Source organism: Taurulus bubalis, assembly GCF_910589615.1.
Source record: "Taurulus bubalis genome assembly, chromosome: 5".
NCBI classification, from domain to species: domain Eukaryota; kingdom Metazoa; phylum Chordata; class Actinopteri; order Perciformes; family Cottidae; genus Taurulus; species Taurulus bubalis.
In genome coordinates this window covers 3378505-3406004 of record NC_136593.1, presented here as the reverse complement: position 1 = coordinate 3406004, position 27500 = coordinate 3378505, and the positions used below count along the sequence as shown (strand labels likewise).

The 27500-nt window shown below is 38.8% G+C and overlaps 4 protein-coding genes across 4 annotated transcripts; 3 read left to right on the top strand and 1 right to left on the bottom strand.

Annotated features, from left to right (window-relative positions):
- Positions 1 to 2785: 2785 nt before the first annotated feature.
- c1qa (complement component 1, q subcomponent, A chain) lies at positions 2786 to 6322 on the top strand (the record flags this gene model as incomplete). The annotated part of the gene is made up of 6 exons (XM_079218346.1): positions 2786 to 2948; positions 3285 to 3461; positions 4053 to 4132; positions 4705 to 4821; positions 5339 to 5419; positions 5780 to 6322. The coding sequence occupies 6 exons, from the start codon at positions 2786 to 2788 to the stop codon at positions 5918 to 5920; spliced, it is 759 nt and encodes a 252-aa protein (XP_079074472.1). The 3' UTR covers positions 5921 to 6322.
- Positions 6323 to 8203: 1881 nt separating this feature from the next.
- On the top strand, positions 8204 to 11252 carry c1qc (complement component 1, q subcomponent, C chain; the record flags this gene model as incomplete). Its single annotated transcript, XM_079218338.1, has 6 exons — positions 8204 to 8309; positions 8387 to 8449; positions 8565 to 8718; positions 9704 to 9844; positions 9965 to 10091; positions 10688 to 11252. The coding sequence occupies 6 exons, from the start codon at positions 8204 to 8206 to the stop codon at positions 10820 to 10822; spliced, it is 726 nt and encodes a 241-aa protein (XP_079074464.1). The 3' UTR covers positions 10823 to 11252.
- Positions 11253 to 14427: 3175 nt separating this feature from the next.
- On the top strand, positions 14428 to 18612 carry c1qb (complement component 1, q subcomponent, B chain). Its single transcript, XM_079218339.1, has 5 exons — positions 14428 to 14471; positions 15303 to 15465; positions 16382 to 16613; positions 17363 to 17477; positions 18027 to 18612. The coding sequence occupies exons 1-5, from the start codon at positions 14469 to 14471 to the stop codon at positions 18231 to 18233; spliced, it is 720 nt and encodes a 239-aa protein (XP_079074465.1). The 5' UTR covers positions 14428 to 14468; the 3' UTR covers positions 18234 to 18612.
- A 1634-nt stretch (positions 18613 to 20246) lies between these two features.
- On the bottom strand, positions 20247 to 23891 carry LOC306736548 (protein SPMIP1). Its single transcript, XM_079218194.1, has 5 exons — positions 23769 to 23891; positions 22349 to 22551; positions 22013 to 22199; positions 20991 to 21093; positions 20247 to 20385 (listed from the first exon to the last, which is right to left on the bottom strand). Exons 1-5 carry the CDS (start codon positions 23868 to 23870, stop codon positions 20267 to 20269), a joined length of 714 nt encoding a protein of 237 aa, XP_079074320.1. The 5' UTR covers positions 23871 to 23891; the 3' UTR covers positions 20247 to 20266.
- Between the last annotated feature and the right edge of the window lie 3609 nt (positions 23892 to 27500).

Below are 27500 nucleotides of genomic sequence, written 5' to 3'. Positions count from 1 at the left end.
TATAGATCGTCCATATCATCGTCCATATATATATATATATATATATATATATATATATAGATGTTCCTGGCAAAGTCAAAACGCCTTGATGCAATAAACACATGTATGTGGTTCTTTTATACATTTATAAACCTAAAACACAGTGCCAACCCAAACACAAGAGGAAGGTTAACCCTCCCGTAGTCTTGGGGTCAAAATGACCCGTGTGTATATGTATGTGTGTGGATGGGTCATTTTGACCCGAACACAAGAGGAAGGTTAAAGTGAAACCTTGTCTGCAAGGAGCTCTTTAGCGATCCTGTCATGCAGCCACAGCGTCTGTGATGTGATGTAATCACACAGGACATACTTCAGACGTTGTGTGCTTTACATACACAACGACAAATAAACTCTCTCATTGCTTTTAGATGCACAATATAAGAAGAAGTAAGAGGTTGTGTGTTACTGCCATCCGGTCCTTGATTAATAATCATCCAGCGCTGAGTGGAGGAAGCTCATGCCTGTTGCACACAGACACAGATTGCTCCACCTTTGCTCCAAACAGACCAGGAAGTGACACTCTTTCAGACCACAGCTCTCTGAGCGAGACATGCTTTGTGCTGCAGGACTTTCTGTGAGCACCGCCAGCTGCTGACTGCATCCACGGACTGGGAATACGAGGAGAGGGAGAAACAACTCAAAGTGAGCGTAACTCTCTGGAGGAGGAAAGGAGCACCCGGTGGGCCAACTTCCTGCTCAGCTTTCTGGCTGCTGCGTCACTCTGAGGGAAAATGTCTCTCAGATCAGAAGTCTGATCAAACAGCAGAACACATGAAGGTCCAGGCCCGACGCACAGAGAGGCAGATTCAGGATCAGTTTAAGAAGCTTCACCAGTTTCTAGAGGAGGAAGAGGAGGCCAGGATGGCTGCACTGAGGGAGGAAGAGGAGCAGAAGACTCAGATGATGAAGGAGAAGATGGAGGCTCTGAGCAGAGAGATAGCAGCTCTTTCAGACACAGTCAGAGCCACAGAGGACGAGCTGAGAGCTGAAGACGTCTCGTTCCTCAACAACTTTAGAAATGATGAACAGAGTATTGTGATTAAAAGCAATATTTCCAAAATTCAATAGAATCAGTATCACTAAGCGTTACTACATGTGTTCTCGAAATCATGATCATCCTGGTGAAGTTGTGTTTGTGTTAAACCGATGAATGTGAATCCAACTGGACATTTTTTTTTTTGTAAAGGGTCACAAACCAAGACGGCTTAACAATGTGTCTATTTTATAAAACGTGTCATGTGTTTTTGTCATTTAAACGCTTCATATGAAAAGTAGCTGAGTCAGGTAAATGTGGTGTAAAAGTACAAGAAGTATAAAGTATCTGAAATACTCACCTGTGCTGAGTACATTTTCATCCACTGTACAACATTAAATAAAAACACATGAATTCAGAAGACACTTTTTAAGTATTGATTTAAAATGTACAGATTGAACAGGCTGCTGTTATTGCATCATATCACCACACGAGGGCGCACCAAACTTTTTATTCATTCTAACGGATATAAAAGCCTTTTCTTGTTATTAAAATGTCGCAACATCAAAACCGCATTTTGTTGTCTCAGTACTGTAATACATATATATATATATATATATATATATATATATATATATATATATATACATATATATATATATATATATATATATATATATATATATATATATATATATATATATATATATGTATGTATATATATAAATACATTTTAGTCTAATGGGATCATAACAGAGGATGGCTGCCTCTAAAACTCCTTCTCTTCTCATTATTAATACTGTAATATTGTTTAAATTAATTAAAATTTTATTAAATATATTATGTGCCATGTTTGTTAAATTGGCCCAAGATCTTAAAGAAGCAACTTTGAACAATCAATCTTTCTGTCAGATCGCAAGTTTCATTTCCTTTCAGATGTGTGTGTGTGTGTGTGTGTGTGTGTGTGTGTGTGTGTGTCTGTCAGAATAAGTCAGTGAGTCTTATAAGAAGTCTTGATCTGTTCACCCATCTTTTCGTCGCAGCTCCTCGTCTGTGAGACCGAGAAGTCGACTGGTGAGTAAAACAAGTGCTCCCTACATTACATATTTGTTTATGCTTATTAAAGCAACATAACACAACTCAAACATTACATAATGTAAATATTAAGTTAACTAAATGATCACTGTGACGGATTATCTCTCTGCAGCAAAATTCAAACCTCTATATTGTGAAAATGTATGGAATTATTTCAATAAATAAATTGTCTATTGCTTTTCTTATTTCTATTGCACCTTTCTCTATTTATGTTTTCCCAACCGTACGGTATTTTTAGACTTTGTTTTAAAGTTTGTATCCTGATCTTTTTTTGTCTTTTTATTTTTTGAACACCTCTTGCATTAATAATTTAATTCATAATTAAATGAGTTGTACATTTCCAGCCATACTTTAAAATGAATTGAACCTGTCAGCGTTCACACTGCAATGCATTTTCAATTAATTTACTTTAATTAAAAAATATAACGCAATGACCCGAATGACCCACTCTGACAGCAAAAAGAACAGAAAGTGTTGGCTTTTCATGTTGTATCTATTTAATTATATTCTGTTAATATCACTTTTCATTTAATTATTGTGGAAATATATTTTGTACCAAAGACATGTTTCAAAAAGTTTCTTCTTCTTATCTCTCTTGTGTTTTGTCGTCCATCGTCGCCACCGCCTTCTCCATTTTCTAAACATTTAACAACATTGTTAAATCCAGGATTTTGGACCATGGGAGGTTATAATGGGATGGCGGTTCTGGTGGGCGTGGTTTTGCTCCTGAAGACCGGCCAATGCGATCCGAGCTGCCGAGGGACGGACGGCCAGCCGGGAGTGTTAGGAGCTCCGGGCAGACACGGATATCCTGGAGAGAAGGGAGCGAAAGGAGAGCCAGGTAACAGAGAGATGGCTTTATGAAGCTTCTATTTACTGATACTGAGGCAAAGAACAAGGGCAATTAATCATCACTGTCAACGTATGTTAACGCTGTCTTCACAACTTGTTTCTGCTGCCCCCAAGTGGCCAATAAAGAAATCTAGTTTTGCAGGCATATAGCGCCTTTTTAAAACAGAGTTTCTATGGTGCTTTGACACAAACAAAGTGAAAGTGAGGCAATAAAACAACAGTGAGATCCAACAAAAGCAAAACAAACTAAAGTTAACATTAAAGCCGGTGAAAATGAGTTGTAAGAAGAGATTCAAAAGAGTTTCATTCATGTGTTCGTCTCCAGCTGTGATGGACGGCGGTCCGGTGGACGACGGCGTCCTGAAGATGCTGAAGGGGGAGCCGGGGAATCGAGGCCCTCCGGGGGTCATGGGTCCGCCAGGTTTCCGTGGACATCTGGGAATAGCGGGGGAACCCGGAGCGGATGGTCGCCCCGGCCCCGAGGGGAAGAGCATCGTCCACGGTAATGACACAACTTACAGTTCATATCATGCTAACTCTTGTATAATAAAAAACTAATATCAGATGAAGTATATGAAAAGGCAAAATGGAAGTTATCTCAGTTTGCTGGAACTGTAAAATAGTAACATTTCAATTAAATACTACTGAAATTTTAAAAGTCAGTAGTCTTTATTGATGGGTGAGGACAGACATTGTGATTTTGGGCAGAGTAGAAATATACACAACAGAAGGTTTATGGGGACAACCGAACAAGAACAATGACAATCAGCTCTGCAACTGGAGAATTGCACAAAATGGGAAGAGTTAATTTATAGATAGGGGAAAATGAAGCAGAATTTCAGTCATGGATGCATTGTTCATGCTGCTGATTCGTCTCAGTGGTCACTTGTGGTACTGCAAAAAATAACAACATTGTGGGAACTCGCTTCCTTTTGGGGACCTGTAATTTAAACTATTACATTTTAGGGTGGAGTCTTGGTTTGATGTTAAGGTACCGGTTATACGGTTAGTGTAAGTCTCCAATAAATGAATGTAAGCATATGTCCCCGTAAGTCACGTTAATACAAGTGTGTGTGTGTGTGTTTTCTTCCAGGAGGACAGCTCTCCCCTCAGCAGGGCCGTTCAGCCTTCTCAGTGATCCGGACTGATAACAGTTATCCTCACGTCAACCAGGTTCAGCCCGTCGTCCATCACAGCTCTCTGTCTCTCTGCTGTTTGCTCTTGAAACCTTTTGAAATCTGCAAAATGTCTACAAATAAAACGTTTACGTCCTTCTTTGATGTCTGCTGGAGTAAAAGTTACAGGATACAGATAATGTCTGATCAATCTCATGGGGGGAATCATAAACTCTGTAAATTAAAGTAATTAAAATAAGCTCAAAATTTACCAGCTGCAACATTTGAGTGACAACATTAATGCACCAATAATTAAAATACGATATTATAACATATGTTATTCTGAAATAGATCAATTAAATGAGTACTTTTACTATACTGTAAAAGAGTATTTATACACTTTTACTTCAGTAATCATGTAAGTACTTCCCTGAGAGTAGCATGTCTTTCTAAATACTGTGTCCCTGTTAGTCTGGATAATCCACAGATCTTTTGTCAACAGTTTTTAATACAAGAACATTTTTCCTTTACATTTGTGTGTGTGTGTGTGTGTGTGTGTGTGTGTGTGTGTGTGTGTGTGTGTGTGTGTGTGTGTGTGTGTGTGTGTGTGTGTGTGTGTGTGTGTACCAGGTAGTAACCTTCCAGAGTGCCGTGGTCAACACCCTTCAGGACTTTAACATCGCCACAGGCCACTTCGTCTGCAGAGTACCTGGAGTTTACTACTTCACCTTCCACTCTGTGGCCAAGGTAACGGGCTGCTGCTGGACTTCTTTATGAGTGTATGCTTTTGTAAACTATGTGACGGATCAGAAATGCATTTTTTAATGGTACAAAGTCGAGGTACTTACTTGTACGTACCCTTCCTGTCCAGTGACAACTACACAAAGGTTGAATTGAATAGTTTTGTCTGATAAACTGAAGGATGAAGTTTTCCTTTATGTGTGGAGAAAAGCCTTCTTTCCTCCTTCTTAAGCTAAATACAGTATTTAAAAAGCCTCAGTTGGAAACATTATTGTTAGATCAATTGTAGATCTACAGTAGTTAATGCAAACAATTTTCTGCACAATCAGTACTTTTATTTTTCATACTTTTACCTAAATTGGGTTTTGAATGCAGGACTTTTCCTCGTAGTGGAATACTTCCACACTGTGCTATAAGTAATGTGAACACTTCTTCCACCGCTGGTAATCTGCACCTACAGGTATCTCTGTTGTCAAACTGCATTTCATTTGCTGTGTGTGTTGTGCGTGTTGTGTGTTTTCAGGCCAGTGTGTGTCTGCGTATCTCCAGCAACGCTCTGATGGACAAGCTGGGATTCTGTGATTACAACCGGAACAGCGACCAGGTCAGTTTGAGCGCCACGCAGCCAGAGAAACATCTTTAAAACCATTTCCTTTCAATTTGATGTTGTCCGGGAAGTTTATTTTTGAAAAGGTAAGGTAAGGATATTTATTGTCATTGTAAAAACATACAACACAATTAAGCCAGTGCAGCAGTAACAGGTAAAAACATGGATAAAAACATTAAGACAGGACATTCTCATTTAAAACCAGACATTTTAAAATAAATAAAACATAAAACACAGGCATCAATGGCTTAAACAGTGAATAATAGCCAATCTTCTCACTGATGGAGTCATATAGAGGCATTAGGTAATAGATCGACACAGTTTCATAACAACTTCTTGTGTTGTGGTGTTTTCCAGGTGCTGTCGGGCGGCGTGGTCTTAACGCTCACAGCCGGACAGAAGGTCTGGCTGGAGTCCTTCAAGGACAATCAGAGAGACGCTGAGACACGAGACACCAATGAGAAACGGATCATCTTCAACGGATTCCTGCTCTTCTGAAACCCAGAATGAAGTTCAGTCGTACGCGCAATTATTTCACTCCAGAGACGAGCCCAAAAAACCTGAGACTGCCTTTACGAATTTAGCATCCAGGAATTTGTCGAAAGCTGTTTTCAACGGAGACATTCACCTCAACACAGCATCATGTACATCAATATCTGTTTCCTGACTCATGTGAACCGTCTCTGAATCGTGACTGTAAATGCAACTAAATCAAAATAAAGTGTATTATTGAATGTGGGTCATGTGTGGTTATATTAAAGGTATGATTTCATTGCACAGATTTCAGAGACAATCATTGATTTTGTTGACTTGACCCCGATGTCTTCCCACTGTTGTTGTTTTAATGTCATCATAGTTTCAAAACCAGGGATTCAAGAATGACTCAGATATTTTACTCAAGTGAACGTACCAATATCACAATAAAAATACTCTGTTACAAGTGATAGTCCTGCATTAAAAATGTTACTTAAAACTACTTCTGTCATTTTGTATTTATTGTGGACAAAATCGGTTGTGTTTCTGACATCAGAGAACTTTTAATATTTTTTTCTTTTTCATTTACTCACGGAAATGAGCTTCCATAAAATCAAATACACACATTGACTTAATATCACATGCTAGATCTTCATTTGGGTAAAACAATAAATAAAAGTAAAAACATTCTATAGTATGCTGTGATTTAGGATGTTAAGAAATCCTTCAAAAAAAGACAAACATTTGATAAACAAGTAGACAAAATGGACGAAATGAATTTCTTTCTCAACACAGATACACTGACGTCTCTCAACACTTCTACACACATCCGGAGAGACAAATTAAATATCTAAGCACATGAAATGTAGAGCGCTTTTAAATGTCTGAGAGTCAGGTCAGATGATCAACAAAGCTAGGCTAGCAGTTTCCCCCTGCTTCCATTCATTATGCTGAGCTAGGCTAACCCCATCCTGCATCCAGATAAAAACGATTGACGTGTGTTACATCCTCATTGTTTTTCTCTCTTCAGTACAGCTGCATGTAAAAAAAGAGAGGAAAAACAGTTTAATTTAGATGGTACGTTGTTTAATGCGCCCCCTCTGAGATTATAGAAGTGAAACAGTTCTATTTTTCGCACACTTCTTCATTTTGGGGAAACTTTTGCCACTCTGGCTGTCCTCCTTCGACCTCCTCTTCTCATCAGCACACAAGGAAATGGAAAGGGAACAAGCACACGGGTCATGTCCTACATGTTGTCATGGTCAACAAATCAGGAAAACATCAAAACCAACGAAATCAAATACTGGGGCTTTAAGTCCGAAGACAACACTCGTCTGTATGAACTCACACTGCAGTTTCTTTTATCAAACATTCCTTAATCAAACATGAATAATAGAGCATTTGTTGAGGGACTATTTTCAGCGGCGGATGAATCCACACTGGGTGCTCTAGTGAGTATGGTGTGTGTGGGATTTAGTCAAATCAAACTCTCTCTCTCTCTCTCTCTCTCTCTCTCTCTCTCTCTCTCTCTCTCTCTCTCTCTCTCTCTCTCCATGATTCCCGGCGTAGAAGCTGCTGAATCTTTTAGGTTTCAGTCGTCGGTTCCTCCTCCGGCTGCAGGACTCGGTTCTTCTCGTTGGGTTCAGATCTTCCGTCTGTTCTCTCAGGTGAGTTCAACATTTATCTATGAAAGAGAATCTGATGATTCTTCTTTTCTTAACGTCATTGATATGAATATATATATATATATATATATATATATATTTTTTTTTTTTTCTTTATGTATATATGTGTATATTTTTTCATTTGATTTTTTTTCTTCCTTCATTATGTGTCTTTCCTTTTTCCATTTTTCTGTCCTTGTCTTCTCTCCCTTCTTCCTCCTGTCGGCTTCTCATCCTTTCTTTTTATCTCCTCTTCTCCTTTCCTTTCTTGTCTCCTAATCTGTTTTGTTCTTGGCTCCTCTCCTTGTTTGATCTCCACTTTTCCTAATTCCTTTATTCTCCTTTTGCCTCCTGTTCTATCCTCGCTTTTCTTTCTTTCTCTCTCTCTCTTTCTTTCTTTCTTTCTTTCTTTCTTTCTTTCTTTCTTTCTTTCTTGTCTCCTCTCCACTTTTGCCATCTTCTGTCCTTTCTCCTCTGGTACTCTCATGCTTCCTTTCATCCCTATATTTCTCTCATTCTAACCTTTGCTTTCCTCCTTCTTTCCTCTTTCCTCCTGCCATATAATCTCGTTCTTCTCTTGTATTAATCACCTCCCTTCTCATTTCCCCTCGTTTCCTCTCCTCGTCTCCTCAGGTTCCTCACCATGCTCCGTCCTTGTTTCCTCGCGGTCGCCGCCTTGCTCTCGTTGGCCACGCCCCTGCTGGTCGCCATGGAGACCTGCCGGGCGACAGGGATGCCCGGGATGCCAGGTGGGTGAATGCCACGTTCCTGTCTTCATACCTTTGTGGTTTCCTTTCCTTTCCTTCATCTGTCTCTCCGTCCTCAGGCATTCCCGGGCTGCCCGGCCGAGACGGTCGCGACGGAGGGAAAGGAGAGAGAGGAGAGACAGGTAAGCGACGCACCTCCACCTCACGCTCCCACACATCCTGGAGGGAAAGGAGGGAATACAGCGAAGGAAAGGAAGTGGAGTCTTTCATTGGGTGGCTTGTCGTTGCTGTGAACAGGAGCGGCGTGGCAGGGCGGCCGCGGCCCTCAGAAGGGGGACAAGGGGGAGCCGGGGCCGCCGACCCTTCCTGGAAAACGAGGGCAGAGCGGAGAACCGGGAGAACCGGGGGGCCCGGGGGTTGGTGGTCCTCCAGGAGAACCAGGAGAACCAGAGTATGTCTTTTTGTTTTTTTATGTATTTATTATTTATTAGCAGAAACTGCATTTTCACTTGTGTATAATTTCACATTGAGACATAAACTCTTTACAATGTAGAGTCATTTATACAGACTTCTATACAACCAGAGGAGTCGCCCCTTGGTGGTCAGGAGAGAGAATGCAGCTTTAACACATGAAGCATAGACTTCTATACAACCAGAGGAGTCACCCCTTGGTGGTCAGGAGAGAGAATGCAGCTTTAACACATGTAGCATAGACTTCTATACAACCAGAGGAGTCACCCCTTGGTGGTCAGGAGAGAGAATGCAGCTTTAACACATGAAGCATAGACTTCTATACAACTAGAGGAGTCACCCCTTGGTGGTCAGGAGAGAGAATGCAGCTTTAACACATGAAGTATAGACTTCTATACAACCAGAGGAGTCACCCCTTGGTGGTCAGGAGAGAGAATGCAGCTTTAACACATGTAGCATAGACTTCTATACAACCAGAGGAGTCACCCCTTGGTGGTCAGGAGAGAGAATGCAGCTTTAACACATGAAGCATAGACTTCTATACAACTAGAGGAGTCACCCACAGGTGTTCAGGAGAGAGAATGCAGCTTTAACACATGAAGCATAGACTTCTATACAACCAGAGAAGTCACCCCTGGTGGTCAGGAGAGAGAATGCAGCTTTAACACATGAAGTATAGACTTCTATGCAACCAGAGAAGTCACCCCTGGTGGTCAGGAGAGAGAATGCAGCTTTAACACACAAAGTATAGACTTCTATACAACCAGAAGAGTCGCCACCTGATGGTCAGGAGAGAGAATGCAGCTTTAACACATGAAGCATAGACTTCTATACAACCAGAGGAGTCACTCCCTGATCAACACTAGTTTGTGACACTTCACAAACTGGTCAGAACTGGACGTTGCCCACCAGCAGGTTAATCCAGCTGTGAGCATCAGTCTGTGTGTTTGTTTCTGTGGCTGCAGGAGCGTTGGATTCCAGCAGAAGGCGGCCTTCAGCGTCGCCAGAGGAATCAACGATTACCCGGAGAAAGCCAGCGTCATTCGGTTCACCAATGTCATCACCAACATCAACGATGACTACGACACCAGGACAGGACACTTCAGGTGAGTTTTCACTCAGTTCACCTATAATCCTATAATCCAAACTAACTAAACTAAACATATTAAAACATTTTTGATCGTACAGATTCAAACTCTTACTGAATGCATTGTGTTTGTTTGTAGGTGTCGGGTCTCGGGAACGTACTACTTTGTGTACCACGCCTCTCTGGACGACCGGCTGTGTGTGCTGATGAAACTGGACCAAACGCTGCTGGCGACGTTCTGCGATCATCGCCGCACCCGGAGACAGGTAGGCCTAGGCGACGAATATACATACTTTTGTACATTTAAAATATACTTCAATTTTCAATAGTAGATTTTAAATATACTGCCAAAGAAGTGTACTTTCTGCAAATATATAAAAAGTATACAAAAGTCACGCCTTCACCTATTTTTTCAATTACACTTTTAACACACTTTAAAAAAATGGTACTGTAGTATACTTTCAAAAATATATTAAAAATGTATATACTTTAAGTGAAAGTTCTGTGCAATTGCTCAAATGTACTTATGTGAACCTTAATTTCAAATATATGCTCTAAATTAGCATTGTATTTTAGCACATACACAGTAATATACTTAAAATGTACTAAGTATACTTTAAGTTGTTCCAATTTGGCACAAAGAAATATACTTAATATACTTCAAGTTGTACTTAAATATTAAGTACAACTTAAATATATTTAGTACAAAATAAGTTGTTCCAAAATAGCACACTTTAAGTATATTTATGATTAATAGGGCTTCAAGTATACTAAAGTATACTCAAGTATGCTAATTTTTTTTCACCTGAGCGATTATCAAATACTAAAACACAATAAAGTGCTACATGTCGACTGATTCCAGGTGACCTCTGGCAGCCTGGCCGTCTACCTGTCGAGGGATCAGGAGGTCTGGCTGGAGACCAAAGACTACAGAGGGATGAGAGGGAAACCGGCCGGTTACAGCATCTTCTCCGGCTTCCTGCTGCACCCTCATTGACACAACAATGCCTTTTTATTCACTTTTTAATAAACAGTTTTACAGCTACAAGTCTGAAACTACAAGCAAAATAAATGCTTCCCTTCCTTCACACTGAGTATGCCATCTTTTAATAAAAACACGTACTTATTTCACATGTTATTGTCCTTTATCTATCCAGGTTAAAGTAAATTGTGATTGAAATCAACAATCTCAAGAGAGACTTTATCACAGTGATTAATAACTATATCTATACTTCTGTACATTTGGGTAAAAGACATTAGAAATAACAGAATAGAATAGAAACTCTTATGAGATTACAGGTTTTACAGGTTTATTAATAGGCATAATGCAGAGTTTACATGATTAAGTTAATTCACCAGCCTTAAACAATATATAATGCAATGATTGTATCTTCTCTGTCTGCCGGTAAACAGATCATTTGAACCAAATAAAGACAAATTAACACCTGAATACTTTGTATTTGTGATGTACTGTCTCCTTTTAATGCCATATTTTCTCTTTCTTCTTAGTCTGATCATAACACTGTGATCTACTTGTCTTCATACATAGTTTAAAGACAGTTGTGTCACAGTGTCGGCTTAAGTTGTGTTATTCTGCCTCCCTGTTTCTCTACCGGTCCACAAGAGGCCTTCAGACTTTTAAACTCATTTATCTGTTTCAACTTTGTGTTTTTGTCTGTTTGCATTTTTGTGCCAATAAAAAATATAGACAATTTGTGTCCACGTACACAAATCACTAGATTTCAATTGTGTCACTATTTAACACGTTTAGCCCCAACAAAGCCACAGACATTTTTTTCTCAAATTCCGAATGGTTAGCATACCCATACTAAATACAGACTATCTGCTCAACCACAAGGGCTAGTGGAATAATGTCAAAAGGTATAATATACAGAACACACTTATGAGACCAGTTAAGAGGCTCATGTAGCAGTTTATGTGTTACTGGTTTATTGGTTGATGATAGAACACAGGAAAGAAAAACTGAAAAAAAATAAGAAAAAAGATGTATTTCCTCTTTTGAATTATGTATATCATCGCTACTATAAAATAACACTATGTGTTAACAGTATCTCTGCAAAGTTTGACTTTGATTAACTGAAGTTAAATATTTTTAGTAATTCATTTAGTGCAGATTTCGTGAACCGTAGATTTAGGTCCGCTGAAAGCAAAAATGCCCTAACTTTGTTCCTGGACCTTGAACACCTCTGGTTCCACAACATAGGGGTTCTGCTCAAGCAGATGCACCAAAAAATAGCAAGCAAGTATCGTTTCATCCATAAGTAAGTCATATTTCAGTTTTTTGGCTGAAAAAAAAAAGCAATGTGGTTGATATCTTGCTGAGGCTTTGTCTCACAGTGGTTTTTGCGCAATTGGCGGATTCCGTGGGTCGTAAGCTTCCCAGAAAGGTGCGCTAATCATGTGTGGCATCAAACTAGGGATATAAACATTTATATTTTCATAACTTGGGGAGCTCTCTAGTCATATTTCTGGTTTATGACAATATTTCTGGTTGAATTGTGTTATAAACATGTAAAATGGACTTCTATCCTAAGGCATAGCAGTTTTTTGTAAGGCATAGCAGTTTTCTTTTGCTATGTCACATCAGTGGTTTTGGTATCGATTCATGGGAGTACGAGGACTTGGAGAGTGAGGAAGACCTCCTGATGAAGAATTCTGCCCCATTTTTGGAGGCACGTGTCTTTGTAAGGATGTTTTAGCTGTTTAATAACAGTGACTTAACAGCACCAAAGAAGTGTAAAGCGATAAATAGTAAACTGTGAGGCCATTAAAGTAACACTGGATTACACAGAGAATCAAAAGGGCAGACTAGTGGACTCCAATTGTAAATCAAATGGCTATTGCAGAAAAAAATGAAAAATGTAGTCCAATCGTCAGGATTATGGCTGGAAATAGTTGATTCACTACAACATGATTCAGACAAACAGCTCAAATGAACCCAAAGCACGAGTAATCAAAATAAAACACAGAAATAAAAAACAAAACCTGGTCCAAATGGAAAGAGGATCTGAGAAGACAGAAAATGAACAACTGGCAAATTTAACAGGATGGAATTATTTCAAAAAGTGTATCAGCTCTCTAGATAATGTTGATGAAAATAAATATTTTGTGGAACAGATACTCACTGAAATCGGGAAAACCTCAACAAAAAGAAGAAGTTCAGAGAAAAACAGAACAAAATGTTGATTTGGACGGATTGTTTTTTTTATCCGAAGCATTCATTGATGATCATCAGTTCTCCATCAGGTGGAGTTCTTCCTGACTTCTTGTTACAGGGTTTCACTTCCTCTGATGAGCCATTTGTTTAGTCAGATAAATGCAATAAAATAATCAGAGATTTACAGGAAAGGACATCAAAACAACAGATTTTGAAACTCGTGAGAAATGTGTCAAAGATGTGAACAAAAACTGAAAGAGGAAGAAAGTAATCAATACGTTCACTCAAGTACTGTTCTGAAATAAAATTTTAAATTAAATGTATCTGAGTATTTCCATCTTATTTGACATTATATTTCCACTTTGAGTCCCATTTCAGAAAAGCAAATGATTGATTAAATATATGTATTAATGTATTGGTGTGTAAGCAGCCCTCTAGTGTTTCAGCTGGTGAAGTTGTGGTTCATTTTAAATACTTTAGAGATGTAGTTATCCTTTATAAATTGTATCAATCTGCAAGGGAGCTGAAACAATATAGCAGAGTAAGAACGGGTATTTAAGTAAATGTTACTTTGTTACTTTCCACCACTGACAGAAGGAGAGTTGGTTTCCTCCAAGACCTTTTCTCACTAATAATATTAGTAATGTAATTAATAAACTATTTATTTAATCATTATTAATCGTGTTCATAAGGAAGTAGTATCAGCAAAATGAACTTAAAAGTACTCATAATGCAGAAAGTAAGGGCCCTTGTGAATGTAATACTCTTATATATTACATAATGTGTTTGTTATTACAGACAAATCAATGTGTGATTATACTTTAATTAATGTTGGTCCTAGCGGAGAAAATCTGAACTAATTTCTCACACTGTTTATTAAGTTAATGCATATTTTATTACAGTGTTGCCTGAACCTTTTTTTATGGGGACCCACTTTAAAAAAATGACAAAACCATCTCACAATCATCAGAACAATACCATCACTGGGGCTCAAAGTGGGCTGCAACTATAAATGTCAAATGAAAGACCTTTTGACCTTCAGAAAATCTCCTCCAACTTTAAGACTTTTTCAAATCAAATTCCTTGAATGCCAAATTTTAAACTCTGGTTGTCAGATAAATGCATTGCAGTGAAAAGGGAAATATTTATCTGAAGAAAACAAAATTGTACCTTGAATTTGTTCTAAAGTACAGTATGTGAGTATATATATTTATATATACTTCAATTAATTCCCCCACTAACAGGAGGGACCTTCAGTGAGTTGTCAGTAAATCAGTAACAGAGCAGCAGTCATGCGCTCTTGAACTGTTTCACTTCCTGGTTTGTTGTGTGTGTGTGTGTGTGTGTGTGTGTGTGTGTGTGTGTGTTTTCCAGACTGAGCTGCTGCCGTTATTGAACCGTCTTCATCTCTGCTCTCCATCAGCGTATCACTCCACCACGAGACGAGCGGCTGCTTCTCCTGCAAATGGTGAGAAATCATGTTCTCCAAACCAAAGAATAAGTGAATAAGTGAATAAGTGAATAAGTGAATATAGAGCGAGAGCAGATCTCTCATTAAGATGCATCGGTGAGACAATAAAGTTCATCGTGTGTTTATCCAGAAAATATAGTCAAGTTTAGAGTTGTGTTGTGTCAGCTTTAACATGTCTTCAATTTAAAATGTATTTTCTTTCACCATTAATTTGTCTGAAACATAATTGTATAACATCTTGATTTCAATATTGTATATTATACTGTGTGTTTGTGTATATTTATGTATATGAATTAAGGATAATATTCCAAAATATATTAAAATAATACTGTCCTACAATTAGTATATTTTCATTGTAAGATAACACACAAACATAGGAATGTACGATTCTATGTGTTGTTGATTTTTTGTTTCTTGTTTTGTATGGATTTTACTGAAGCATTTTCAAATGATTATGATAATCAAGACCATTAAGTCAGCTACATAAAAAAACTGTAGATTTTCAGAATCAGAATCGGCTTTATTGGCAGGTACGCACACATACCAAATATTTGACTCTTAATTTTCTCTTATTATACAGAAATACAACTGAAAATACTGCTGACAATACATAGTATACATAAATGCTTGCTATTATTTCCAAACAAGTAGTTGAAGATACACAATGTGTCTATGTCATGACTGTTTCTATACGTGTTAAAGACGTTGATAGTCAATGTTATTATCGGGGTTCAAGTTTAAAGTTGATGGTCCTCCTTAGAGACAAAAACAGGTTTGTGTGTGTGTGTGTGTGTGTGTGTGTGTGTGTGTGTGTGTGTGTTGACTCAGGCCCCCCGGTGGCTGAGCTGCAGTACTGCAGTGTTTCTGCTCTTGATTCACGTTGCTCCGGTCGTCACCCAGTCCTGCGGGGAAAGCCCCGGGATCCCTGGGATACCCGGCACCCACGGGCCCAACGGCCTCAACGGCCTCAAAGGAGTGAAAGGAGACCCTGGTGAGCTAAAAAAAACATCAGTTCCATTTTAAACGTTCTGTTTACATGTTTTTACATTGTTTTAATGTGAGTCTGACTAATCTGTCAGTGCAGTTGTTGATTAAACTTAAAATGTTGACGTGTGTTCTCAGCTGGTACATTTTCACAGCTTACATTTTTAAGAGATGATTTGATGACTTGGCCAAATTGACAATTTTTTACAGGATCTTTTAAATATTTTCTGATGAGCCGCTGCAGTCACCTACATTCGTAAAAAAATATAACATACAGATGTATGCGAGAGCCCTGAAAGCTCAACATTTCGCAGCTTACATTTTAGTGTAATGCATTGTGTGTGTTTGTGTTTCCTTGAGCTCTAACTAACACGTTTACTGCCACATGAAACATTCGGAGAGCAGATTTCTTTCAGCTTTTGTTTTTACAAAAGTTTGAAACCAGCAATCATCTTCTATTCGGCCTTTTTTGGGAACATTGTTGTGTATCTTGCAGCATTATCACCACCTCTAGACCAGGGGACGATACACAAGATAAACTAAACACAAGATAATCATTTTTTGGTATTTTCTCTTTTCCTTATTTTTGAGAAGTTGGTGAAAATGCTTTTTTTTCAAATGTGTTTTGCCTTTGTTTCCTTCAGTTGCAGTGAAATAGCTTGAACTTTTCCTCTTAGTACAATCAGAATCAGAACCATTTATTGCCATGTATGTTTTCACATACAAGGAATTTGTCCTGGCGGGAGGTGCATAACATTTAACATTTAACAATAAACAGAGTGGAATAAATGGGAGCATGAATATTCACAATTAATGGGGTTCTGTCTGTCTAGTTTTATTGTAGTTTTTAAGTCGCCTGCTTGACTTTCAACTCAAAATAAATCGGCCATCTTTCATCTTAGTTCTTGTCTCTGTATGAGCAGGCGAGGCCGGTCAGCCGGTCCGGGGCCAGAAGGGGTCTCCGGGTCCGCAGGGCCCGCCGGGACGCCCCGGGCTGAAGGGGGACGTGGGTCTCCCGGGACCTTCAGGTATTCCAGGAAATCCGGGGGAGAAGGGAAGACCCTTCAACCCGTCCAACCAGCAGAAGTCCTTCTTCTCCTACAAGCGGATGATAGCGCAAACACCAGTGGTCGACACCGCCATCATCTTCGACAGGTCAGTGCTGCGAAGGTCTACCGGCACAGAGAACGAGAGCTATTACCGTGATGCATTTCCTGTTGACATAAGATGACGCGGCGAGGCTGTGAGGGTTTCATTTGCATCCTATCGTCGCCATTACTTCTGTTATTTTCGGTAGATTGATTGTTTAGTTTCGGTCGTTGGATTTGTTTGGTTTCCCTGTCTGATTGGCTACCACTCATTGGTTTATTTAAGAAATGTATTTCTCATGAACCAGATTGGCGGAAGGTTGGGAAATTATTTCCACTCAGATGTGGTTGTTTTATATGATTATGTGATCAAGTTTTTTTAAGGAATTGTTTATATCCATGTTGCCTTTTTGCATGGAATTAAATTACATGAGGCTACAATTTTGATGTAGTGTCATAATTCAACATTTTATTTACAGATAGTAAACATTAATATAGTACCGTAAAAGTCGGGTTACAAGCCGCTACTACCTTTGGTCAGTGTCCCCGTTAGCTCCCCGCTGTAGCCAGCTAGCGCTCCTGCTAGCGCTCCGCTAGCTCCCCGACAACCACCGAAGGTAGCAGGATCAGCCCCAGCTAGCTAGCGCCGCTGCTAGCTTGCGCTGCTGCTAGCTTGCTACAGCGGGGACGCCCACCGGAGGTAGAAGCGGCTTGTAACCCGACTTGTACGGTATATATATATATATATATATATATATATATATATATATATATAGTTTTTCGATGGATACATGTTTGTGTGAAAACTTCCCTCAGGGAGATTCTGGACCTGGATGAAGAGTTTAAAGGAGAATCGCTGCCAAACGGGACGTTCACGTGCGTCATCGGAGGAATCTATTTCTTCAGTTACCACGTTTCAGCAAAGAGCAGAGTGAGTCCGGACAGTCTGTTCTCACACAACTGATCTGTGGAAGTCCTTCTACTTCGTCTGTCTCTTTCTTTTCAGTGATTTTGATTTGTTTCATTTGGTCCCCAATAATCGGCTTTAGTCATTTAACCATTAAGTTCATGAATTAAATAATACATTATGAATTAGATATTAGTTTAAAGTTGACATGAACTCTGCTTCAACCAGCAGTACTTCAACAAGTACTGCAGGGCCTTAGTCAACACACACACACACACACACACACACACACACACACACACACACACACACACACACACACACACACACACACACACACACACACACTTTAATAAGTACAGTTTTGTGCTTAAAAACTTCTCCTCCACTGCTTTTATTTTGGAGGCTTTAGGGTTAGGGCTTAAAGGGCTACTGCGTAGTTACTTTTCAGATTCAGATAAACAAAATAAGATGTATTTTTATAGATTAAGCTACCCAGCAGCGTAGGAAGAAGTTCAAATAACCCCCATCTTTTTCCAGAGCTGAGTACTTCCTCTGTGTATTTGTACGCAGGTGTGCCTGAAGCTGGTGACGGGCAGCGACAGCGACCTGACGCTGTGCGACTCGTCCGAGGGTTTCCTGGTCACCTCCGGCTCGGCGGTCCTGGAGCTGCAGGCCGGGGAGACGGTCTCGCTGCAGGCGACCCGGTACAACAACATCGTGACGAGCCAGAGCACCAGCCACACCTTCACCGGCTTCCTGATCGCCCCGACCGCCTAGAGAGCCCAGAGAGCCCAGGAATCCACCCGTCCTCTGATGCATTCAGTCATTGTTGGTCCCATCACAAGCTTTTTGGGGAGGGGGGTATTTACAACAATGAAATGAAACAGGTCTTCTCTGTAAATGTGCACACATCAGTGTAATTAACAATAAAGAGCGGCTCAATCGTGGCCTTCAAGGACTATGTCGGTGTTTTTGCATGAACTACTAAAAGTGTGTTTTTTACTTTACTGATTTTCCAAAACGTACTATTTTAGTAAACTTTCCGATAGCCAGCTGTGTTTTTTTTCCTTCTTTTTCTCTGTAGAAAATGTAAATCCGTCAAACTGAACAATCACAAGCTTTATAAAATATATATGGAGCATCTTTGAGGTAAATATCTGTCATCCAAATATTAACAAATTGTTTTTTATGATCCGTGTTTTGTGATTTTTTTTTTACAATTTTCAAATGAACAGTTATTAGTTGAATCGTCTACAGGCTATATAAGAAGTGGACGTAGTATTACACATAGTATTAAACCGTAGTAAACAAATGGACATCATCCATTGGTTTATGGACGGACGTTTTGAAGTCTTGAGTATCGTCATCTTTTTTTTTTTTTGGGTGGAGCATAAAGTATAACTGAGTGAGAAAATAGTAGGCGACCAAAAATGTTACAACTAACTTTTAAGAACTTAAAAAACACAGTAAAAGGGTTCAAGTTTTAAGACGAAAATACAGACAACTCCTAGACTGGACAACGCCGAGGTAGCAACCTGTCAATCACCTTGTAGCCCCGCCCTAAAGCATCGCCTGCTTTATGGTCTGTTTGACTCTAAATGACCATAATGTACTAAATGAACATCATGCTGTATTGAAGAGGACTTGAAACTAGAGATTGAGACATAAACTAATGTTTACAATGTTTACTGAGGGAATACATCAAGAGAAGTAGAGTCATTTATATATACTTCTATACAACCAGAGGAGTCGCCCCCTGGTGGTCAGGAGAGAGAATGCAGCTTTAACACATGAAGCATAGACTTCTATACAACCAGAGGAGTCGCCCCCTGGTGGTCAGGGGAGAGAATGAAGCTTTAACACATGAAGCATAGACTTCTATACAACCAGAGGAGTCGCCCCCTGGTGGTCAGGAGAGAGAATGCAGCTTTAACACATGAAGCATAGACTTCTATACAACCGGAGCTTTTATTTGTAAGAGGTTTGTGAAGATGAGTCGGAAAGTATTGAGGGATGAACTAATGAGACGACTTGTTGGATTTTGGTTTCTTAATGAGATTTGTTCACTACAAAACAAAGAAAGAAAATATCAGCTTATTTAAACATTAAATACGTTTACACTCTCTTTATAAATACATCCTTACAACAGAAATACAATTACAGTGCTTGGCTGAGGCATAATGTGCTTACTCACTGATATATATATATATATATATATATATATATATATATATATATATATATATATATATATATATATATATATATATATATTTAAAGTTCTGGTGTGTAACATTTCCTCCAGTGGCTCGCTGAGGTGTCAAGTGTACGTCTTTCTGACTGATACCTGGCCAGGTGTTCATTAATTATCCATCACTCAGTATCGGGTTGGTAGACACTTAACCTTACAGCCGTGTGGACGGTAAACAGACGGCGATACAGGAAGTAGAGGATCATCGTTCATGCAGAGACACTCTAAACCCCGTCATGAATGTCACAATATAATATATTTATAATGTAGACACTAGTGTTTTAATCAAATCACCCAAATACACAACAAACGTAGAAGGCTTTGCAAAACAAACAACAAACTATGGATTTTAATACAATTTCTGTCCTATATATAATATTTTATATTGTGACTCCAAAAAGCTGCCATTTATCATGATCCCAAAATAGTTTATAATACCCCCTGATATTACTTCAACTGGTTTTAAAACAAACATAAATGGTGTTTATCGCATAAAAAGCCTGTCTGCTCGAGCTACACTCTCATTGAAGATCGCCCCCTGGTGTCCGGAGGCCGAACTTCAGCCCAGCGCGTCGGTGGCCGACGGGCTGCTGAACACGCCGTTCCGGGCGTAGAAGGTGTTCTTCACCACTGACGACTTGGCGCGGGACGGAGTCCCGTAGTCCAGAGTGTAGTCACCTGGGGAGCCAGATGGCAGCGTTAATCTGGAGGAAATAACTGTGCTGTAAATGTAAGAGACGTGGAAATATGGTGAGCGCCTGCTATAAAGCACAGATATATGTTTTTAATCTGCAGTTTAATTTCATTTTTATACGTCCAATATTTTTGGTTTACAAACAAATACCTGCAGAACTAATCACATCCACATGAGTCTCACCTGTACTTTATTGTGATGGGTTACACGTTGACATGCTAGTGCATTTAATTTACTTTAACTTCAGCCTTAATGTGAATGCTTACTTACCAAAGGTTAAATTTGGAATCAATCAATTTCATGGATATTTAAATACATCCAGATGCATTTGTTTATTTTATGTCGCAATAATAATCTCCATCTACTTTTTTCTCTGTGGGGGTTTTCTCCATAATGTTGTCAGACACTTGTAATACCAGTGACAACAAACAGCACTTTTAGTGGACGTACACTGAGGGTGAGGAGCGATTACGTTGCATCCCGTTTAGTGGCGTTCTTGCGCAACACCGGACCCCCTTCAAACATTGGCGTCCCCATTAGTCCCATAGACACAGACACATAGCAGACAGGGATGAAGCCTCTAACTCACCCAGCCTCCACCCGTACTCCCAGGACGACAGCAGAGGGAAGTCAAACTTCTCCTCCGGTCTCATGTGGCCACGTTTCTGCAGGTACAGACTCCGCCCTTTACCCTGCGGAGAACGTTTTAGTTTAACACTGATGAATCATATTTAAACTGAAATACTCGAACACCGGCCGACCAAACTATGAAATGTCTGGCGGTGAAACGTCTCAATAGAAGCCTTTCCATGATCAGCTTTATTTACCTTTCGGATACATTTTAAATCAACAATTTTAGCATGAACTGGAACAATCGAAGACACTTAGCTTCACTTAGCTTCATGCATATGTTACGGCTAAATGTGTTCCCTTTTTCCCTTCTCTCTAGAAGCTCTCAGGTGCGATAAGACGAGGTGCATCTCATGTAGCAATGTAGCAAAACAAATTCACCTCGAAACACATAGCTACAGATTTAAAACTAAGATTTAGTTTACCGTAAAAGTCGGGTTACAAGCCGCTCCTACCTCTGGTCAGTGTCCCGCTGTAGCAAGCTAGGAGCAGCGCTAGCTAGCGCTGCTGCTAGCTCCCCGCTGCTGCTGCTGCTACTGCCTGCATCCCCTCTGCCCAAGTCGGGTGTCAAGTCGGGGCTGGTCCCGCTACCTTCGGTGGTTGTCAGGGAGCTAGCAGAGCGCTAGCGGAAGTTAGCGGGGAACTAGCATGAGCGCCAGCTGGCTACAGCGGGGAGCAAAAGGGGACACTGACTGAAGGTAGTAGCGGCGTGTAACCCGACTTTTACGGTACTATATTAATGTCTACTATCTGTGAATAAAATGTTGAATTATGACACCACATCAAAATTGTAACCTCATGTAATTTAATTCCATGCAAAAAGGCAACATGGATGTAAACAATTAATTAAAAAACTTGATCACATAATCATATAAAACAACCACATCTAAAAAAAGTTAAGACACCTAGGAGCCTGTAAACACAAGATCTGGATATTTTAAACCAAACATAATGAAGGTTTAGCGTCTCAGGGATTCATACGTGGTGGGAGGAGTCCTGATAGAGCGCCCGTCTGGTCTGGGGAGAAACCGGCCTCATCAGAGGCGCCACACGGAGACGGCCGTCTCCATCCACAGAGAGCACAGGAGGACGAGGAAGAGGAGGAGGAGCAGGAGGAGGAAGGCCGCTCTGCTTCTCGGTGGTCCAGCCGACGGGAGGCAGGACCGCCCTGGTGGGTGGAGCGTAAACACGAGATCGTCAGTAGTTTGCGCGATACACGTTTATACGGTTTTAATTAGAGAAAACTGAAAGAATATATATATTTTGGACAAACACAACAGAGCTTTGAAATGCTTTTTGATTGATAACGGCGCTGACGGCAGGCTTGACGTGAGCGGAGCAGCTCCCCGGCCGCCGGCGGGCAGGAGGGGCAGCTGTCTCGGCTCCTCGCCGTCGGCGTCTGGGGGATTGCAGCAGGACGGGTAGCGGCTGGCGTAGCGGCTCTTCCAGGCCAAGCGGGTCAACATCTCCTTCTGGATCTGATCTCGGTAGCAGTTCTGGCTCTGGGTCGTCAGCATCGCCTGCCAGAAGAAGAAGAAAAACCTTCATTTAGTGACATTTTCACATTCACTTCCATCTTTTTGAGACTAACAGCGATAGTTGCTTTTGTTTTGTTTTTGGTGGATTTTGTTCCTCCAACAAGACGCACCTGAAACCAGCTGAAAGGAGTTTCCTCCGATAGTGGTAAAGACCTGTCAATCACAGTAAGTCCCGCCCTAAAGCGTCCCCTGCTTTATGGTCTGTTTGACTCTAAATGACCATAATTTACTAAATGAACATCATGCTGTATTGAAGAAGACTTGAAACTAGAGATTGAGACATAAACTCATGTTTACAATGTCGGAGTCATGTCGCCCCCTGCTGGTCAGTAGAGAGAGTGCAGCTTTAACACATGAAGCATAGACTTCTATACAACCTGAGGAGTTGCCCCCTGGTGGTCAGTAGAGAGAATGCAGCTTTAACACATGAAGCATATACTTCTATACAAGCAGAGGAGTCGCCCCCTGGTGGTCAGTAGAGAGAATGCAGCTTTAACACATGAAGCATATACTTCTATACAAGCAGAGGAGTCGCCCCCTGGTGGTCAGTAGAGAGAATGCAGCTTTAACACATGAAGCATATACTTCTATACAACCAGAGGAGTCGCTCCCTGGTGGTCAGGAGAGAGAATGCAGCTTCAACACATGAAGCATAGACTATTTATAGTTTCAGGTGATTACACACTCATGAAAACATAATTATGAATATTATATATATCGCCTAAATGTCACACACTGTTCCTTTAAGACAGATTCAACAGGTAAAGACCTAAACTATCACATGGACACAAATGCAGGTCATTGAATGTTGAAAGAACATAAACTGTTTAATCCACTTCTCCCATACAACACTAAACATTCCAAGTATACTCATAATTAATACTAAGAACGGTTAGTTTCACTATTTTTATCTTCAGGGCACTGTTCCAATACGATTATAAAATGTAATGGAGAGGAATTCAGACAAAAGTGAAACCTTTGACATGAAAATATCAAATAGTTTCGCTAATTGTGTGTTTATGGTCGTAAGTAGAAAGAGTGTTTTATGTTTGAATAAAGTTGGAAAAACAAAGTCCACTAGGAACAAAACATTAAACTGATCTCTTTCATGAACAAAAGAACAAAAGGTGCCTTTGCTCGTTGCTGAAATCCTTTTATGAAAAGATACGTTGAGATAATTGTAAAATATCTTCATTTACCTTTTGTGGATGCAGAGCTGTGCAGTGGCAGCTTCTCGGCGTGGAAATGGGATGCGGATCAGATAACACTGTGTAACACAAGGAAACATGACACACACACATGCACACACACACACACGCTAGAAACCTGTCACCCTCACCTTTAACCTTTAACCAAACAGCGACCCCTGTGGCCACACATGGTAATTATGCAGTTTTATCACATGACAAGAAAAGAAGAAGAAAGAGTTTCTTTAATAATTAAATCACTTGGCAAACTGAGTGAAGGGAGACTCATATTAGGCAATAAGGATCTGCCTACGCCCAGTATTATTGTTTGAAAAATATGTTTTCAACAATTGTATATGAAAAAAGCTATAAATATCTATGATATATTATATGTTGAATGTTTAAAAAAGTATTGCTAGTCTTTAAAATTCTCATACAGTTTAGTCACTACAATACATTAGATACAACATTTAATAAATTCATAATATAGTATGACATGTCATGATCTAGTTTATGACATACTAGACCATGATGAAACAAGTCATAAAAAATCAAAGTACAAAGATTTATAGTATACTATTTTATTCAAATGTTACTAAAAAAGTCATACATTAATCGTGATATACTACACTATGACATCATTATCTTGATATACTACACTATGACATCATTATCTTGATATACTACACTATGACATCATTATCTTGATATACTACACTATGACGTCATTATCTTGATATACTACACTATGACGTCATTATCTTGATATACTACACTATGACGTCATTAATCTTAATATACTACACTATGACATCATTATCTTGATATAGTACACTATGACATCATTATCTTGATATACTACACTATGACGTCATTAATCTTAATATACTACACTATGACATCATTATCTTGATATAGTACACTATGACGTCATTAATCTTAATATACTACACTATGACATCATTATCTTGATATAGTACACTATGACATCATTATCTTGATATACTACACTATGACGTCATTAATCTTAATATACTACACTATGACATCATTATCTTGATATAGTACACTATGACATCATTATCTTGATATACTACACTATGACGTCATTATCTTGATATACTACACTATGATGTCATTGTCTTGATATACTACACTATGACATCATTATCTTGATATACTACACTATGACATCATTATCTTGATATACTACACTATGACGTCATTATCTTGATATACTACACTATGACGTCATTATCTTGATATACTACACTATGACATCATTATCTTGATATACTACACTATGACGTCATTATCTTGATATACTACACTATGACATCATTATCTTGATATACTACACTATGACATCATTAATCTTGATATACTACACTATGACGTCATTATCTTGATATAATACACTATGACATCATTTATCTTGATATACTACACTATGACATCATTATCTTCATATACTACACTATGACGTCATTATCTTGATATACTACACTATGACGTCATTTATCTTGATATACTACACTATGACATCATTATCTTGATATACTACACTATGACGTCATGCATCTTCATATACTACACTATGACATCATTATCTTCATATACTACACTATGACGTCATGTATCTTCATATACTACACTATGACGTCGTGCATCTTCATATACTACACTATGACATCATAATCTTGATATACTACACTATGACATCATTATCTTGATATACTACACTATGACATCATTATCTTGATATACTACACTGACATCATTATCTTCATATACTACACTATGACGTCATGTATCTTCATATACTACACTATGACATCATTATCTTGATATACTACACTATGACATCATTATCTTGATATACTACACTATGACGTCATTATCTTGATATACTACACTATGACATCATTATCTTGATATACTACACTATGATGTCATTATCTTGATATACTACACTATGTCATCATTATCTTGATATACTACACTATGACATCATTATCTTGATATACTACACTATGACGTCATTAATCTTAATATACTACACTATGACATCATTATCTTGATATACTACACTATGTCATCATTATCTTGATATACTACACTATGACATCATTATCTTGATATACTACACTATGACGTCATTAATCTTAATATACTACACTATGACATCATAATCTTGATATACTACACTATGACATCATTATCTTGATATACTACACTATGACATCATTATCTTGATATACTACACTGACATCATTATCTTCATATACTACACTGACATCATTATCTTCATATACTACACTATGACGTCATGTATCTTGATATACTACACTATGACATCATTATCTTCATATACTACACTGACATCATTATCTTCATATACTACACTATGACGTCATTATCTTGATATACTACACTATGACATCATTATCTTGATATACTACACTGACATCATTATCTTCATATACTACACTATGACATCATTATCTTGATATACTACACTATGACATCATTGTCTTGATATACTACACTATGTCATCATTATCTTGATATACTACACTGACATCATTATCTTCATATACTACACTATGACGTCATTATCTTGATATACTACACTATGACGTCATTATCTTGATATACTACACTATGACATCATTATCTTGATATACTACACTGACATCATTATCTTCATATACTACACTATGACGTCATAATCTTGATATACTACACTATGACATCATTATCTTGATATACTACACTGACATCATTATCTTGATATACTACACTGACATCATTATCTTCATATACTACACTATGACGTCATTATCTTGATATACTACACTATGACGTCATTATCTTGATATACTACACTATGACGTCATTATCTTGATATACTACACTATGACGTCATTATCTTGATATACTACACTATGACGTCATTATCTTGATATACTACACTGACATCATTATCTTGATATACTACACTATGACGTCATTATCTTGATATACTACACTATGACGTCATTATCTTGATATACTACACTATGACGTCATTATCTTGATATACTACACTGACATCATTATCTTGATATACTACACTATGACATCATTATCTTGATATACTACACTATGACATCATTGTCTTGATATACTCCATGACTTGTTGTAGAATGATACTTCAGTGAACTCTGATGGGATCAAACTAGGAGAGGAAACAGTCGTTTGTCAGAACTATAAATCATTGGGTTTAAACATCGATGCTTCAGATATAAACTGTACAGTCTTTCCTCTACACCGAATACCTCACTGGAGTGTTTCTACTTTGGGAGGCGATTCAATCAATTTCCGTTTTGTATTTTTATCGCAAACCAAGCGAGAATAATAAAAACTTATCTTGCAGCATTTGCATGCGACGGTTAACCGTCGCATGCAAATGCTGCAAGATAAGTTTAAAACCAGACGTCATCCAGGAGACCAGCCTTCTGCTGTTCTGTTGAGTATTTTGAATTTCTGAAAGGAAACCCAGAACCTACACGTCCACTAGATCCACTTCCTGTGCTTTAAACGTTCTTTAAGAACCAGACAGGAGGAAAGCAAAGTACTGCAAAACTGTTTAGACACCAGAAACAAAGGCTCATGAAAAATTATACACACACAAAATTATACACACACACACACACACGCATGTATATATATATATATATATATATATATATATATATATAT